General features: G+C 42.3%; 1 protein-coding gene across 1 annotated transcript; it reads left to right on the forward strand.

Moving 5' to 3' along the window:
- Positions 1–10,805: 10,805 nt before the first annotated feature.
- Positions 10,806–11,904, forward strand: LOC147457272 (glycine-rich protein). The gene has a single exon (XM_086512215.1). It carries the CDS (start codon positions 10,983–10,985, stop codon positions 11,667–11,669), a length of 687 nt encoding a protein of 228 aa, XP_086368341.1. The 5' UTR covers positions 10,806–10,982; the 3' UTR covers positions 11,670–11,904.
- The last annotated feature ends 3,621 nt before the right edge of the window (positions 11,905–15,525 follow it).

Genomic DNA, 15,525 nt, shown 5'->3' on the forward strand with positions numbered 1-15,525 from the left:
TAATACATCCGCTGAAAGATGTGTTTACCGTTATCACCTCCTTTTTTAGCTTGTTGATAGAAACCCTACCTCGAATTCTACTATGCCACATGTCCACAATAATGCACCCGTACTTGTTTGGTGTGGATATGTACGCTGAACCCGTGTCAACTTCCAGTCTTCCTTGAATCAGCTGAAGCAAAGTGAAGGTAACAAATTCTTATCTTTATCTTGTTTTAACAAAATATAACTTGTCCCTCTAATAGTAGAGGAAAAGCATAAGTCCCCCTTCAACACTGAAGGGGATAAAAGTGGCGGGAGAAGGGCACATTCCCTACGATATTATAATTATACACAATGTGGAGAACTGTGCCAACTCCACACCATACTTATGTAAGGTTTTTTTTTTCCACAATACACATGCATTTTGTGCACGGCGTGTTTCCACAATACACAAGCATTTTGCACACACAATGTATGTGGTTGCATAATATTTAAATTTACAAATACTATATTTTTCCCAATACCTAATGGGTATTTTATTTTCAACCACGGCTTTTTCCCACAGACTCTACCATTTGGTAGTGGTGTACATTGGCCGTCAATTGTTTAGTAGTGCATGTTTGTCAATGCAAGATCAGGGTCCACTCTTGTATGCTTGTCACTCAACACTGTTACACATTGTTATCGAATTCCAAATTTAAGTTTAGTGTTGTTGTGAAATAGATGCATAGGCCTTTTTAAGTCCACAAAAGTCTCATTGTTTCGATATCAATAGTCTCTTCAATTGCAAATGTTGTTGCCTCCCATTCACATGCTTTATATCTCATTGGCATCAATCGTCCTCTCGATTGCAAAAAATGCCATCGTCGGGTCCATACAACAATCCTCAACAAGCTGCATGGCAAAGCATACATGTTCGATATCAACCTTATACTCGGATGTAAGTCTAAAGGGAAACTATAAGTATATCATATACCACACACTTTGATATCACAAACTATCCACATTAAAGTTGTCTCACATAGTTTAACAATATCTGTCGTGTCTCTGTACATGTCTTCATGCTAACATATAAACCTTTCTAGGTAGCCAACCGTGCAGGAGCGTGCTCGCCATCTGTCATTACGCTCAGCTTGTAATGCCATGCCATACAAGTGGGCACTCCCATATGTCATATGTGTTGAGCTATATATAGTATTCTCTAGATATAGTATCTCTATATATAGCTCAACAAGCATGTTTCCACTCCTGAGTTGCATTACTGTTATTTCTTTTGACATCATTAGCAGAATGGTTTTAGAGATATCGTTTGCTTGATTTTCTTTATCATCTAAGTAACAATAAATCTTCCATCATTACTAAAGTATTTCTAAGTTCGTAGGATTTCTAAGTTTAGTTGAAGATTTTGAAGTAATAAATGCTTGCATCGTCACATCATGAAGTCGTTCCAATGCTTGCACGAAGAATGAATCTTGAACAAGCTTTAGAAGTAAAGAAATGATTGTGCATCGAGTTAGTGTGGATAGTGGATGCTCTTACATTGGACAAATGGCGTCAACGTTGCGAGATGAGAGACACCTATAGTCTTTGCTATTTGAAGTGGTTTAGTCAATTGCCTCCAAGTTTGAGAGGGGCAACATTTTGGCACTGTACGACACCTTCTCCTTAGTATTGTTGGGAACATGCCAAAGTGTGTTGTAGACCTACGAGGGAACTTGCCACATGGCTTTGCTCTTGCCTTTCATTAACTCAATTGTGTCATATTGTTCTTGACAATGACCTAAGGAGAGATACACCATCTACAACAACTTATTGTTTAAACAAAAGTTTCAAATACAATAGCTCACCTTCTACGATAGTTGCTTGTCTTATGCTTTATTGCATTTCCCTACCTTCTCTACTATCCACATCCCCATCCATTTATGTTCTACACCGATAAACTTTTAGACATTTAAAGTTATGCCTTCCACCTCACATTCCTATGAGAGCAACTTCCATCAACCTTCTCCTTCATTTTCCCATTCATTACCTTCTCTCACATCGAGTATGTCCCTCTAATCATTTTGCCATTTCTTTTTATAGGAATCAATTAAGATGCTTTTGCAAAAGTTTGGATGGAAGTTAAAGCAAGTCGAAGGGAGGGGGGGTGAGGGCAAGGGTCATGGCACGTGGACAAGATAGAGAGAGGAAAAGAGAGAGATTAAGTGGAATTTTTTTTGGGGGGGAGCAACGTTGGGGAAAAATGAGTCTCAGCTTAAATGTTTGTTTATTTTTTGGCGATTCAGGGCAAGCGAAAAATGGAGAAACTCTGTCTCAAAATAGAGAAAAATTGTGTGAACCCAAAAAATAAACCTAATTTTGTAAAACTTCCTCTTCGCATATTCAAGGAAAGGAATTTTGTATGCTTGGAAGAATAGGGGTGTCAATGCGAGATTTTTGTGTGGGAGGCGAGGGTGGTGACGCCTGGAGAAAGTGAAAAAAAGACAGGAGAGGCGAGGGCCTTGACGCATGGACTGAGAGTCAAAAAATCATTTGCAAGTCGGCGTCTGTGTTTGTGGCACGCTGATTAAGCAGGTCCAAAGCTGCAAGCAACGGTCGTAAGGATGATTTTCCTATATTGCTATCTGCATCGTGAGTGGGACATCGTGAGCGAGAACAAAATGCGCAAGAGCTGGGCATCGCGAGGAAGGCTAAGAGGAGCTGTTGGAAAATGCATGAGGAGCAGAAATTGTGTGTGTGTGCGTGTGTGTGTGTGTGTGTGTGTGTGTGTGAGAGAGAGAGAGAGAGAGAGAGAGAGAGAGAGAGAGAGAGAGAGAGATGGACAAACACAGAAATGCAGGGTAGGCTTGGGAGGGGAAGGAGTCTGTGAGGCCGAACATGGGTAGATGGCGATGGCGACAAGCGCGAGGGGTTGATGGCGAGACATGCCAATCCGATTTTGATTCAAAATTACAAGAGAATCTTGGCATCGCAATGGGTAATTAATTAATGTTTGCAAAAGGACCCAGTATGGACCCAGTAACGATTACCCTACTTCAATCCTAACCAATCAAGGCATACTAGTTTTAACATGGAAGTCTCCTTGCATGGGGGAGTTTGCACAGTCCTCCCCCATTTTTATAATACGAGGGAACGTGCCATTCCCACGGCAACGTTCAATTTTTAGTGCGTTCATTAACTGCGTTCTCAGTGTCAAAAATCAAAAAATGATAATGCTTACTCATCGCGCGATTGAATGTCTATTGCCAATGCACTTCGTTACATCAACGATGTTGGGTATCTCTTGCACTTAACCCGTTGCAAGAGACGACATCCCAGTGAGGATACCCTTCAAGAAGTTTTTGTGCTATTGTGAGGACACCACATTTTGTATACATATTGATCAAACCACCACCAAGCATGAAATTGTACTCCCAGCAAACGTTGACTAGCGATCACATCGTGAATTTCGATACCCAAGCATGACATCAGCCCCTAACTAACAATATCATCCTGAATGTTTATGCCCATATCAACATCTTGCATAGAGCCACATGCTTTCAAGGCAGTGCCAAACATGAAATATTTTCTTAATAGCCCTTGACTAACCTTATCAACTTGAATGTTTATGCCCATATCAGCATCTTGCATAGAGCCGCATCCCTTCAAGATGCACATGTATGTGATTGCATCAGGAGAGAGGCCCTAACGTTTGGCCCTTTTTGAAACAGGCAACTTCCGTGCCTTTGGTAACTTGGTTGGAATCTAGTATAAGGTTGGGCTATTGGCCCTGCTCCTATTGTGCGTATCTTGCCGCAACCTGTGCATTCCAAGAGACGTCGTTCCAAGTCGTTGCAGGTGACATTCTCTCCGGATTCATTATATAAATTTGATGCACGTGATCAATAAAATAAGTTGGGTGTGAGTAAAGACGCTATGTAAATCAACGGTCATGTGTACCACGTGGAGCAACAGGGAAGCAGATTAAAACTACTGCTATGTGGACTCAGAACCAATGACGCTTACAAGATATTTAATCCACCCCACAAAGATAATTTTGAAAAGGATACCCATCAAGGTGGCTTAATTCTCTCACCCATGTCAACAGCTTGCATAAGGCCACTGGCCTTCAAGATGCAAGCGTAGATGAATGTATTTGGAGAAAAATCTTCCATTTGCATCCGGTTCTAGAGCTACACTATCACAATGAAGTTGGGCATATCCAACAATCAATGCGTTCGAGGTGATGACATTCCGGAGGGAAGCCCATAAAGAGCTTTATGTGCTATTGTGGGAGCACCACATTTGACATACAATTAGACCAAAGCACCACCAAGTACAATATTTCTTCACAACCAATCCCTTATCAACAATCTTCATATGAGAAACCCTCACTTGGTATTTGTATAAAGCAGCCCAGAGCACTCCAAGAGATCTCACTTCACATCTGGTGAATGCCTTCAAGATGCATGCATAGCTGATTGCATCTGGACAAAGGCCCTCACTTTGCATGCACTAAGAATAGCCGAGAGCTTTCCGTCCCTACTCCTATTGTGCATATCTTGCAAGCAGTTAATGCTGTTCCAAATAATAAGCTCCTCAAGCATATGCAAAAACAACCCGGAGCTCCCGACGCGGCCCTTGTCGGGCATATCCTGCAATCATAGTGTTCCAAGAGACAACATCCCCCACCACATTTGGCATACATGTTTAGCAAGGCATTGCCAAGCACGGCAATTTTTGCAACATCCCCTATTTAACTGAATTTTCAAGCCCATATCGGCATCTTGCGTACATCAAGATGCACGCGTATGTGATTGCATCTGGAGAGAGGATCCGGCTTTGTGCGCGTATCCCGCAATCAGTTACGTCATTCCAAAGAGTAAGCTCGACCTCAAGCACTTGCAGAAAACAGCATAGAGCTCTTGACACAGCCCTTGTCGGGCATATCCTGCAATCATAGTGTTCCAAAAGACAACATCCCACACGACATGTGGCATACATATCAACCAAGGCATTGCCAAGCATGGAAATTGTTGGCAACAACCCTTGACTAACAATATCAGAGTGATTTTTTAGGCCAATATCAGCATCTTGATGCACGCTTATGTGATTGCATTTGGAGAGACGCCCTCACTCTGCATCCCCGCTGAAAGTAGCCAAGAGCTTTCTAGCCCTGCTCCTGTTGTGTGTATCATGCACTGAATGCATTCCAAGAGACAACATTCCGGATAGAAAGCTTCTCAGATACTTTTTGTGCTTTCTCAAGCACACCACATTTAGCATACACTGTTGATCAAGGCAACACCAACCATGACATCTTTTTTCAACAGCCTCACTAGCATCCATGACCTTTGATGTTGAAGCCTCGATGGCCATGTTCTCATCTGCTATCCTAGAGCCTTGAGCATACTTTACCAGGAAGCTTTGCAAGGATGCATACATATCGACAAAGACAATGCCAAGCATGACATATCAGCATCTCAAGCGCACCACATTTTTAGCATACATATCACCCAAGGCAATGCCAAGCACGACATCTTTTTTCAACAACCTCACTAACATCCATGACCTTTGGTGTTGAAGCCTCGATGGCCATGTTCTCATCTACCATCCCAAAGCCTCTAGCATACTTCAGTAGGAAACTCTGCAAGGACGCATACATATCAACCAAGATAGTGCCAAGCACAACATCTTTTTTCCCATATCAGCATATTGCATAGAGCCACATGGAAGATGAAGCCGTGGATGAGAAAGATGAAGTTCGCTTGACATTTGAGGAACCTTTCTCTTGTTGGACTAGCATACAGGCCATGGTTGCATCTCCTTGGATGTGTGGGATAATTAGGAGTCAACAGTCGGTAACAAATGAGGATATGTATGCTCATTGGAGCGAAGGCCAACACCATTCACTTATTTGTTTCCAAATGCTAAAAAAAATCTTTTGAATTGACAATCTACAGCAAGATGATCGCAATGAACCCTCAACACTTGTGTATTGCAATATTGCTCAAGAAGGGGCGGAAGGTATTAAATTAAGGTCATCCTTATCGTGACCTGATCTGACACGTCTGCAGAGAGCGAGCTCGTAACTCTTTAAGACAAAGAACCTCTATCAAAATAATTTGTGGGCAATGTTGCGAGAAGCAGGAAACCTAGCTTTGCTACCCACAAAGAGAGAACCCAAAAACTTGAGGAAACTTCAAATTGCAATGAATTGAGCCAGCAAGCTAGCAAGCAAGAAAATGGCTAGAAACGCTTCACAAAAGGAATCCCACAGTCAGTGCATTCCAAGAGGCGACATTCTGAGTAGGAAGCTCCTCAAGCACTTTTTTTGCTTTCTGAAGCACACCACATTTGGCATACATATCAACCAAGACAATTCAAGCTCGACATCTTTCTCAAGCGCACCACATTTGGCATACATATAAACAAAGACAGTGCCTAGCACGACATCTTTTTTCAACAAACTTTGACAAACAATATAATTGTGATTTTTTGTGCCCATAGCAACATCACAACTGTAATGGAAATGGCCTATGAACTTTGAGAGTAGCGGAATTAAGAAATTAGATGAAGCACTTTTGTGAGCATAGCGGGTGAACTTAATTGATGGTAGCAACGTAAACATGGTACTTAGTTAACTTGGCATGAACAATACTTTTGCAAGAGAGAGAGTTTAGAGAACATAACAATAGTTGAGGACCGGATTCATTTGGAGCCGGTTCCCCCTCCAATAGGTATTTGTATTATAGTTTCTCCCATCAGAGAGAGACTTGGTACAATACAATCTTTGTGTTCCTTGTGACCTAGGTGATGCAATGAAGATGGAAAGCTTCATGCATCACAAGCATAACATAAACTTTGTAGAAAGCATTAACTATCCCAAGCCTCAGTCCCAAGGCCTCAAACACCTTCGAAGTTGGAGAGAGCTAGTGGGGAATGAGGGTAGGGAAGAGGAAGAGGAAACATTCCATAGGAAAAAGAAATAGTTCCTCACTTATCATCACTCTTCTTGCTAGCATACATAATAGAATAGTAATGAAGATGGAGAAGATGGCAAGCTTAAGCATTGAAGCATGGCTCTTGCTTGGATTTGCATTCCATAGCCAAGAGTGTTGGTGTAGGCTCTTACTTCTCACAAGCTTGGAGAAGGAGGTGGAGTTCCTCAACTTTCACCAAGTGAGAATGGTCCACAAAATGAGTGTGTGTGTGGTGTATATCCCCCTAGCACCCCCCTTGCTTGCTTGGGGGAAGTTGCAACTTTTTCACATGCTGCAAGCTCATTGGACCCCTCTCCCCCTAGCCAATCACATGCAACATGCAGTCAAGTACATGGGTAGTCTTTTGACAAGTGTCCTCCTTACCCCTTAGAGAGGGAGAGAGCTTGAAAATATCTAGATATTTGTTGGATGGAACTAGAGGCTCATTGGACCCCTCTTTAGCCCAACCAATAGCATTCAAGCACACCATGTGATTAAGCTTAGTGAGAGTCTGACATGTGTCCCATGTGCCCTTTTAGAAAAGGGGCGCCCTTTGGGTGAGTGGAAGGTTAGGTCAAAGATTCCCCTAACTTTGGGACTTTCATGCATAGGAAGCTTCTCAAGCAACTTCCTCATTAAATTTGTAGGGTCTCTTTTGGACTCAAGCACCTTACCCCCCATGCATAGGAAGCTTCTCAAGCAACTTCTTCATTAAGTTTGTAGGGTCTCTTTTTGATTCAAGCACCTTACCCCCCATGCATAGGAAGCTTCTCAAGCACCTTCCTCATTAAGTATGACAAGTACCTCAAGTACCTTAGTCATCAAGCATGACAAGCACCTTAGGTGGAGTTCCGACCTCAAGCTTAGCCCGAGCTTGCCAAAGGTCAAAGGCAAGTTCAGGTCGGGTTCCCACCTCAAGCTCAGCCCTAGCTTGCCTAAGGTTGCCTAAGGTCAAAGGTAAGTTTAGGTTGGGTTCCCACCTCAAGCTCAACCCTAGCTTGCCTAAGGTCAAAGGACTTTTAACACTAACCATTGGAGGTCTTTAATGAAGCTAACCCTAAGGTCTTTTAAGCTTCATTAGATGCACATTGCTCTTTGATAGACTACCTCCTTTTGGACCCCTATTGAGATGTAAACATCTCTCCTCTTGGTCCTCTGTTGAGGTAAGTTTAGAAGCGCTTATTGCACATTGCTCTTTGATAGACCATCTCCTTTTGGACCCCTATTAAAATGTAACCATCTCTCCTTTTGGTCTCGTGTTAAGATAGGTCTAGAAGCACATGTCTCTATTCTAACTCTTGTTCCCATTTATTCTCCCACATTAAATGACTAGTTTAATATGAGAAAATCATTTGGTAAAGTTAGATATTATATTTTATGACAACAACTATCTCCGGGACCTCATTTCCCTTAGGAAAGGACAACTCCTCTTTGCCAGTGGCACCCATGGGAGAAGGTATGTTGTTGCAAAAATGCTTTTTCTCGATTGAGATACTCCTCTTGTATTCGCTCATCTCTAGCTTGAGAAGCTTGAACCTCTTCTTGTATTGAAAGCAACTGATTCAAAGCTAAAGAAGGACAATCATAGTCATGGTTCACAAAATGGCCTCGCCGATGACAATAAGCACAAGAAACTTGGGACGATGAAGATGAATTAATCGATCCTGCCACCAAGCTTGTAGCATATATAAGATCTCAAGCAAATTTTCATAGGAACATGAATGATAATGCTGAAACTCTCGCCACTGCAAGAAGAATTTTGGACAATGAAAAGAAGAATTCTGCTTGAATGAACATTCATAACAATGCTTAATTGGCTTCTGCAAGAAACGCCTCCATTTGTAGAGAAATTTGCTAATCCAGCCCATCAGAGACACCACTTCACTGCCTTCGTGAGATTGTGAGTTCACTATCCGTGCAAGGCAAAGTCAAATGCCTCACTGAACCACCGTGATCGCCAAATGTAAAAGGTGCGAATGGTGTCTGCGTGATTACTCAAAACACAATAATGTCCAAAGAGACAGAAAAACACAGATGTATTTAGATGAGCCTGAAGGTAAAGTGAGAGTACATCCTCTAAAGGCAAGTCCTACTCCCTCTATCTACGAGATTCACTACTGCTCTCTCTGTGCATGAAGGTCTCCATACCTGGCTTCCCTCGTATGGGAAAAACACACTCAGCTTGACCATGCTTTATACTCTTTCGGATGGCTTTATCTTGATTGTGATTGTGTGCATATGGTCATTGGAATCTACATACAATCGCAGAGGACCCTAAAAAATCCCATTTAAAGGATGTTCAATAAAGCTACATTCCCCCAATTTATTTTAATGACAAAAAACTTTGACGAATGAAAGTTGGAAAGGGTGTAACATTAGAAGCTGGAAGGGTTTAAACTCTTACTTGAAATCTTGAACATCAAGATGAGGTTTTCAAGTAAGAGTTTCTCTATGAAGAGAAAGAGTTTGGTGAATCGATTATGATATAGGTATCTCTCTCTCTCTCTCTCTCTCTCTCTCTCGCCCCTAGTGTTGTGAAGGATATTTTCCTAGCATTCTTTTTTAATGACTGCAAAAAACACTAAGGTAGCATGGGTAGGTAAATTCAAAGTACTATCATAAAGGGACTCCACAATCCACCAAGATTGAATTTTGATATTATGGCAGAACAAGGCTAGTTGATTTTCCTAGCTCTTTCGTTTACGATAGGAAAGAAAGAGCAGGTATACAACTTTTTAGTATACGTGCTAGTAGGAGTTAAATCTCAAAAAAATCAACATTCCCTCGTACATGTAATCCACCTAAAAGTACGTTCATGTGACTTGTATAAGGCCACGAGGTAGAGTAGGGGGTTATTGCTCCCATAATGTAGCCTATTTAGAGAAATGTTTATACACTTATGAACTTTTTCAAAGTTCTGGGGCACTAACTGAAAGTCTATCCCTTCCAGCCTCTCTAGTTCCATTTTTGCAGTACAAGCCCCTTGTCTTTCTACTAATCAATGAGCACCATCGTTGGGTCATCTAGCTATTGCAGGTAGACTAGCCAAGAGGGTGCGCAAGGTAGACTAGTCAAGAGGTTTTAACACTACGGGCGGACTAGTCGACAGGGTGTGGAAGTAGAGTGCATGGCTTGTGGGTAGGTAGGAAATAGCGACGAGCATGCAATATGCAAACAATCTTAGAAATATCCTAAGGTTAAGGGTTTAAAATATTAGAAATAAATGGATTTGTTTTAAAGTAGAGCCATTAGCATGGATACAAGATATATCCACTAACTTTAGATGTTTTAGATGGCTTTATGTTATCCTAGACTGTTGTGAGGTCATTAGTGGCTTAAGGTATTTTGATTATTTTTTGGATTTGAGGGATATTTTGGTAATTATAGAAAATTCAAGGACACGAAAGCTAAATATATAAACTTGGTACACCAAGACCCACTAAGCATGACTAAACAAATGAAGACACACTAGTTTTGAATTTTGCTAAGAGGGCCTAGCGGTAAAGGAGAGGGGCTTCAAATGCACCCGCTATGGTTCAACCCCCGCGACATGTGGGTGTGGGTGCACTCACGTAAAACTAGCTCGCAACAAAAAAAGGGGGAGAATGGGAGGCATCGAGATTTTAAGTTCCTCTAGTACTCAATTTCCATGGTGGGAACCCTCCTAAAAATCTATGTTGTAAATTGTCCTCCCCATAAGAGTCTCATAAGGGCTTTTAATTTTCTCCTCTCGACTTTGGACTCTTCACGGGATCGTCGGCCCGCTTGCAGGTAATGGTTTTTCTTGCGCGCAGAGAGAGAGAGAGAGAGAGAGACCGGTTGAACCTTCAGATCTTGCTTTCGTGTCTATTAGCAGGCGATCCTGTGTTCTCTTGGTTGTAGCAAAGGGATCTGTAAGGCCTGCCGCTGCTTTAGGGTTTTCCCGATCCCTGCTTCTTTATTCCTGCCATATGTGACAACAGGGGGCTAATCAGCGCTGTCCATTTATCAGTTGGTCGGTGATCTGACACTGCTTTTAGTTGAATCGGCAACAGTGTGATGTCTCACGCCCTTGGCGACACCACTCCTAATGTGGTGACCCTGGTTCGTCATCTTGGGCCCAAAGTGCACAAGTCTTGTACTGAATGGGTACAGCATAGCCTTTCCTTGCAACGCTATAAAGGCTGGGCCATGTCTACGGTGATCTATGGAATTGGATCTGTCGAAGCAACCATATCAAGCCAGATTTCAATACATGATGCAGTTGCACCGCCGTCTGTGAGAACTGGAAGCTACAGGGTGGCCCCAAGAATGTTGGCATACAAGGCAAGGCGCACCAAGAGGCGATCTCACAGAGGTGGGGGAGATGGGGATGATGAAGGGCCTGAGTGGGATGAAGGAGGGTTTGGTGGCAGCGGGGGCTGGGGCGGAAACGACAACGGTCGGGGCGGGAATGATTACTGGGGTGCAAGCTGGAATGAAGATGGATGGTGGTGGGAGGATGCAAGCGAGGCGGCCTTCAGTTTCATTTATGAAGTTGCTTGCTGGGTCTCTCTGACACAATGCCTGCAGTTTCTTCTTAAGAAGCTTCTGGATGTGGTACGCAACGGTGTGGATGAATCTGCACTGGATGGTGGATCATTTGCGCAATGCTCTTGGGTCTTTGTTCACTCAGAAAGGGGCAGTACACCTTTGATGGTCGATCACCGGATGCCAAGGTTGACTTGGCCTCGCTCATCTTCATGACGGCAATTTATTGGTGCTGTTACATGTTAGCTGCATTGATGGCTTTCAACATTTCTTTCGATGACAACTATGGTGGTTTGGTGTGCTTCGGGTTATCTACTCTCAAAGAAAGGAGGTGAGCTGGACAACACCACCTGCAGATGTACAGAAGTTAGATTTCTGCTTGTCATTCACTGTAAGAATTGTACATAATTTTCACTTTGCTCTATGTAAGTATTGGCTGCAGAGTTTGTTACCAGTTAGTTTGGCACATAATATTGCACACGAAGTCCCACGTCGCTACATGTCACAGTCCTGTTTGACATTCACCCTACTAGAGATGGAAGAAATCAAGCTTCTGCAGCTCTTCTACCTGGGTTTAAGGGAGCACCTCGCATTCAAGTTTTGCGGCTGAACTTGTATAGAGTTAAAGTCTTGTGTTTCTCTTGTTGCTCAATGATCATCGACATGCTCCAAACTCTTGTGTTCAATGTTTGTTGCTACATTGTCTAAATTTAATATTATCATGCAATCTCGTTGCTGCAGTTCTCGATGAAATTGAACACTCCTGCGCAGAGATAGGCATTTCTCTCTCTTGTTAATCTCTGGTCTTGCAAGAAGTCTTTGCATCTGTTTATAACATGCAGATTTCCAAATCTTCAATTCTCTATTTGAGGCATGGCACCAGGTGTTTGTGTGTGTGTGTGGGTGTGAGAGAGAGAGAGAGAGATGGTGTTCTGAGGCAATCTCCAATGTGCTATTAGGTAGTAAAATAAGACAAGTCTACAATTTTTTGAAAGGCTCTGCTGGCATGTCAGTGATGACTGCTCTCAACTTGTGCTCAAGTCAATCAACCTACACTTGAGGATTGTCAATGTGCCTCACCTTGGAGGTGATGTGGTCCTCGGAGGGCTTTCCTTGAAGCTGGTGAAAGATATTGTGCTACTTTGTGTGGGTTGAGAGAGAGAGAGAGAGAGAGAGAGAGAGAGAGAGAGAATTAGAGAGCAAGGCTCTTCAATTAGCAAGAGAAATCCTCCAAGGAAGATTTCTGTCTAAATTCCTCTGAAATTCTCTCTCTCTCTCTCTCTCTCACACACACACACACACACACACACACACACACACACAAAAGACCTGGGCCCCTTGAAATTGCAAGTGTGGCCACTGCAAAAAGATGTGCAAAAGGTGCAATATTCTCTTGAAATCCATGTTGTCATGGCAACAAAGGAATTGTCATTCTGGTTGGGAATGTGTTATGCATCCCCAAAAGACCATGGTCGCTAGCAGTTACTAAAAAGCTACAATAGCAATGGCAAGTCGCAACGATGTGGGGAAGTGCTTAAAGTAGACTACATGAAAGAGGCAGCACATAGAACAAGAAGACTCTAATTTAACCCTAGCGATTAATGGGGAGTCCATATCAATAATTATTAGGAGAAAAGTTAAGTCCTCCCAAGTCTAGCACTAAGCCAAAGATGCACTCTTCTGTTTGTGAGAGAGATGGAGGGAGGTTGCTTCAAAAAGGCCCCTTAATTGAAAAGTATGCCGTGCAGCATGTTCTTTTGTGAGCATTTGTATGAGTTGGTCCTTTTGTTATGATGGCAGCTTCCTAATGATATTAGCTTGAATCTTTCCAGATGCCTCCTCGCGACATCATCTGATAGACAATTCTCCTCACAAGAAAAATCGCATTAGCTCGAATCTTTCCAGATCCCTCCTCGCATCATCATCCAACAGACAATTCTCCTCACAAACAAAATTGCATTGTGTGAGTGACTACAAATTGAGGCACAAGGAGAATCATGTATCTTGACCGGCACACCATCGTGCACTTGTCCATCAAACAAAGCTTTTATAAAACAAACTTCTTCGTATCCTGGGCTTTGCATGTAGCCTTGACACTTCTTTGCTTGAGCCAAGACTCATTTGCATGGTGTGTCCGTCCCCTCCCACCTCGTGTGAGACGTGCCTGCCTTGCCCACCGTTGGGCTACCCCCACTCCCCACCATGCGCCCCCTCCCCCTCTAGTGCAAAGCTTTCCCTTTTACTTCTAAACTAATGAGAGCATTTTTTTTATTTTTCTCCAGTTGGTACCTCTTACCAAATTAAAAAGTATTCCTATGGCTTCAAAAAAATTGAAAGGTGAAAAACTCACATTTTAAAAAATTCAAAAAACCGTAGGTTTAGTGTAATTTTGGTGGGATAGAAGAGTTCTACTAATATGATTTATAAATATGTAAATAAATAAATTCACAACCTTACATAGCACAAAGAAACGCTACTTATTTAGTGTAAATAAATTCTAAAGAGAAGACAATGCTAAAAGAAAGGTAAAGGAGAGAAATGAGCTCCATTGCTTTTTTTATATGGTCATGAAAAGTATTTTGACTTTCCATTTCAATGGGCTCTTCGTTTCCTACGACTTTTCATTTTCATAAGGCTTTTAGTTACCTATACTTACCCTTCGCTTATGTATTTGAAATGTTTTGAAAGGATTCTTAGTTTTCTTTAAGGCCTTTTGAATTCTTTCACATTCATATACAATTTTTGAGATTTATCTCTAAAATTTAAATTTGAAGTCGGAACCACAAAATTTAGAGAAAAATAGTTTACAAACCTTCATATACGGCTTTGAAATTTTTTATATATAGACTTTTCAATATGTGGGGAAAAAATATTTTTTCAAACACTTAATGGATACATGGTGTTTCGACTGTTTGGTCAACAATGATCAATTTTAATTTGTACTTGAATTGCCAGGTCTTACTAGAATGGCTTGCGTTGTACTTCTCATTTCTCCTTCCAGATGAGAGCGGATTTTTTTACATGTACATTAGAACATTATATTTAACCCTCTTCAAAATGCTCATGTTGAAATTGAGTACTCTCTTGCTAATTTAAGGTGTAGATAGTTTTCTTTGTGCAATTGGGCATCTCTCTCTCTCTCTCTCTCACACACACACACACACAAACACACACTGTTAACCCTCACGGCACACGGACACTCTATGATCTATAAACGTTGTATTATTTAGAGTCAGGTACCGGGCTTGTCGGTCCAATAGGGAAAGGAAGAGTGATCGTCGATGAGAGGCGCACTTTAACTTGGACATTCAAAGGATTAGTTGGTTAAGCATGGGCGCCCAAGTGTGAATGGGGTGAACTCATATAAAAGCCAACTAAACCTAATTTTTACTCATTCTCTCATTTGTGCAATTGAAGAGTGCTCTTGCTCCATCTCCATCTTCTTCTTCTTCACCTCTTTGTGTGTGTGTGTGAGAGAGAGAGAGAGAGAGGGAGAGTGTGTGTGCGATCGAGCATTACGAAAGCACGACAACGACGAAACGGTTGAGCGCGGCACGACTGCAGCTTCTTCTTCATCGCGACGAGGAATCCACCACGAAGGCGAGCGTAGAGCGGTGAGTGACACACCCTTTGTTTTCTTGAGCTTGCTAGTTTAGGCTTGTTGTGTGCTTGGAGCCGTTTGTGGCTCGCATACGGTGTATTGGCAAGTCCCTTGCTTCGACAGTGCGACAAGGAGCGCACAGTAAGCCGAGTGGTGCCCCATAGTGTGTGTGTATCATCCCAAGAGTGTGTGTCGGATGATTATAAAGGCGTTGTGTGTGTTTCCATCCCGCTCACAACACCAAAAAAAGTGATGTTGACGCGACATGCTAACTCACGCCCAAACATCCCCATCCTCCTTCCGGCCTGTTCGAGGGGTGGATAACTACTTTTCACCCAATCAGCTGTCTCATATCACTTGAGCAGAAGCACTTTTTCGCATTCTCTAGAGATGTGCAATGTGAACGGCACAAAACCAAAGCACGAAACAATTCATGCGCAGTCTAAACACGCCCTTAGGGCGGACAAGGCA

The sequence above is a fragment of the Adiantum capillus-veneris genome, chromosome 5 (assembly GCF_014529385.1).
Source record: "Adiantum capillus-veneris isolate H3 chromosome 5, ASM1452938v2, whole genome shotgun sequence".
Classification (NCBI taxonomy): Eukaryota; Viridiplantae; Streptophyta; class Polypodiopsida; order Polypodiales; family Pteridaceae; genus Adiantum; species Adiantum capillus-veneris.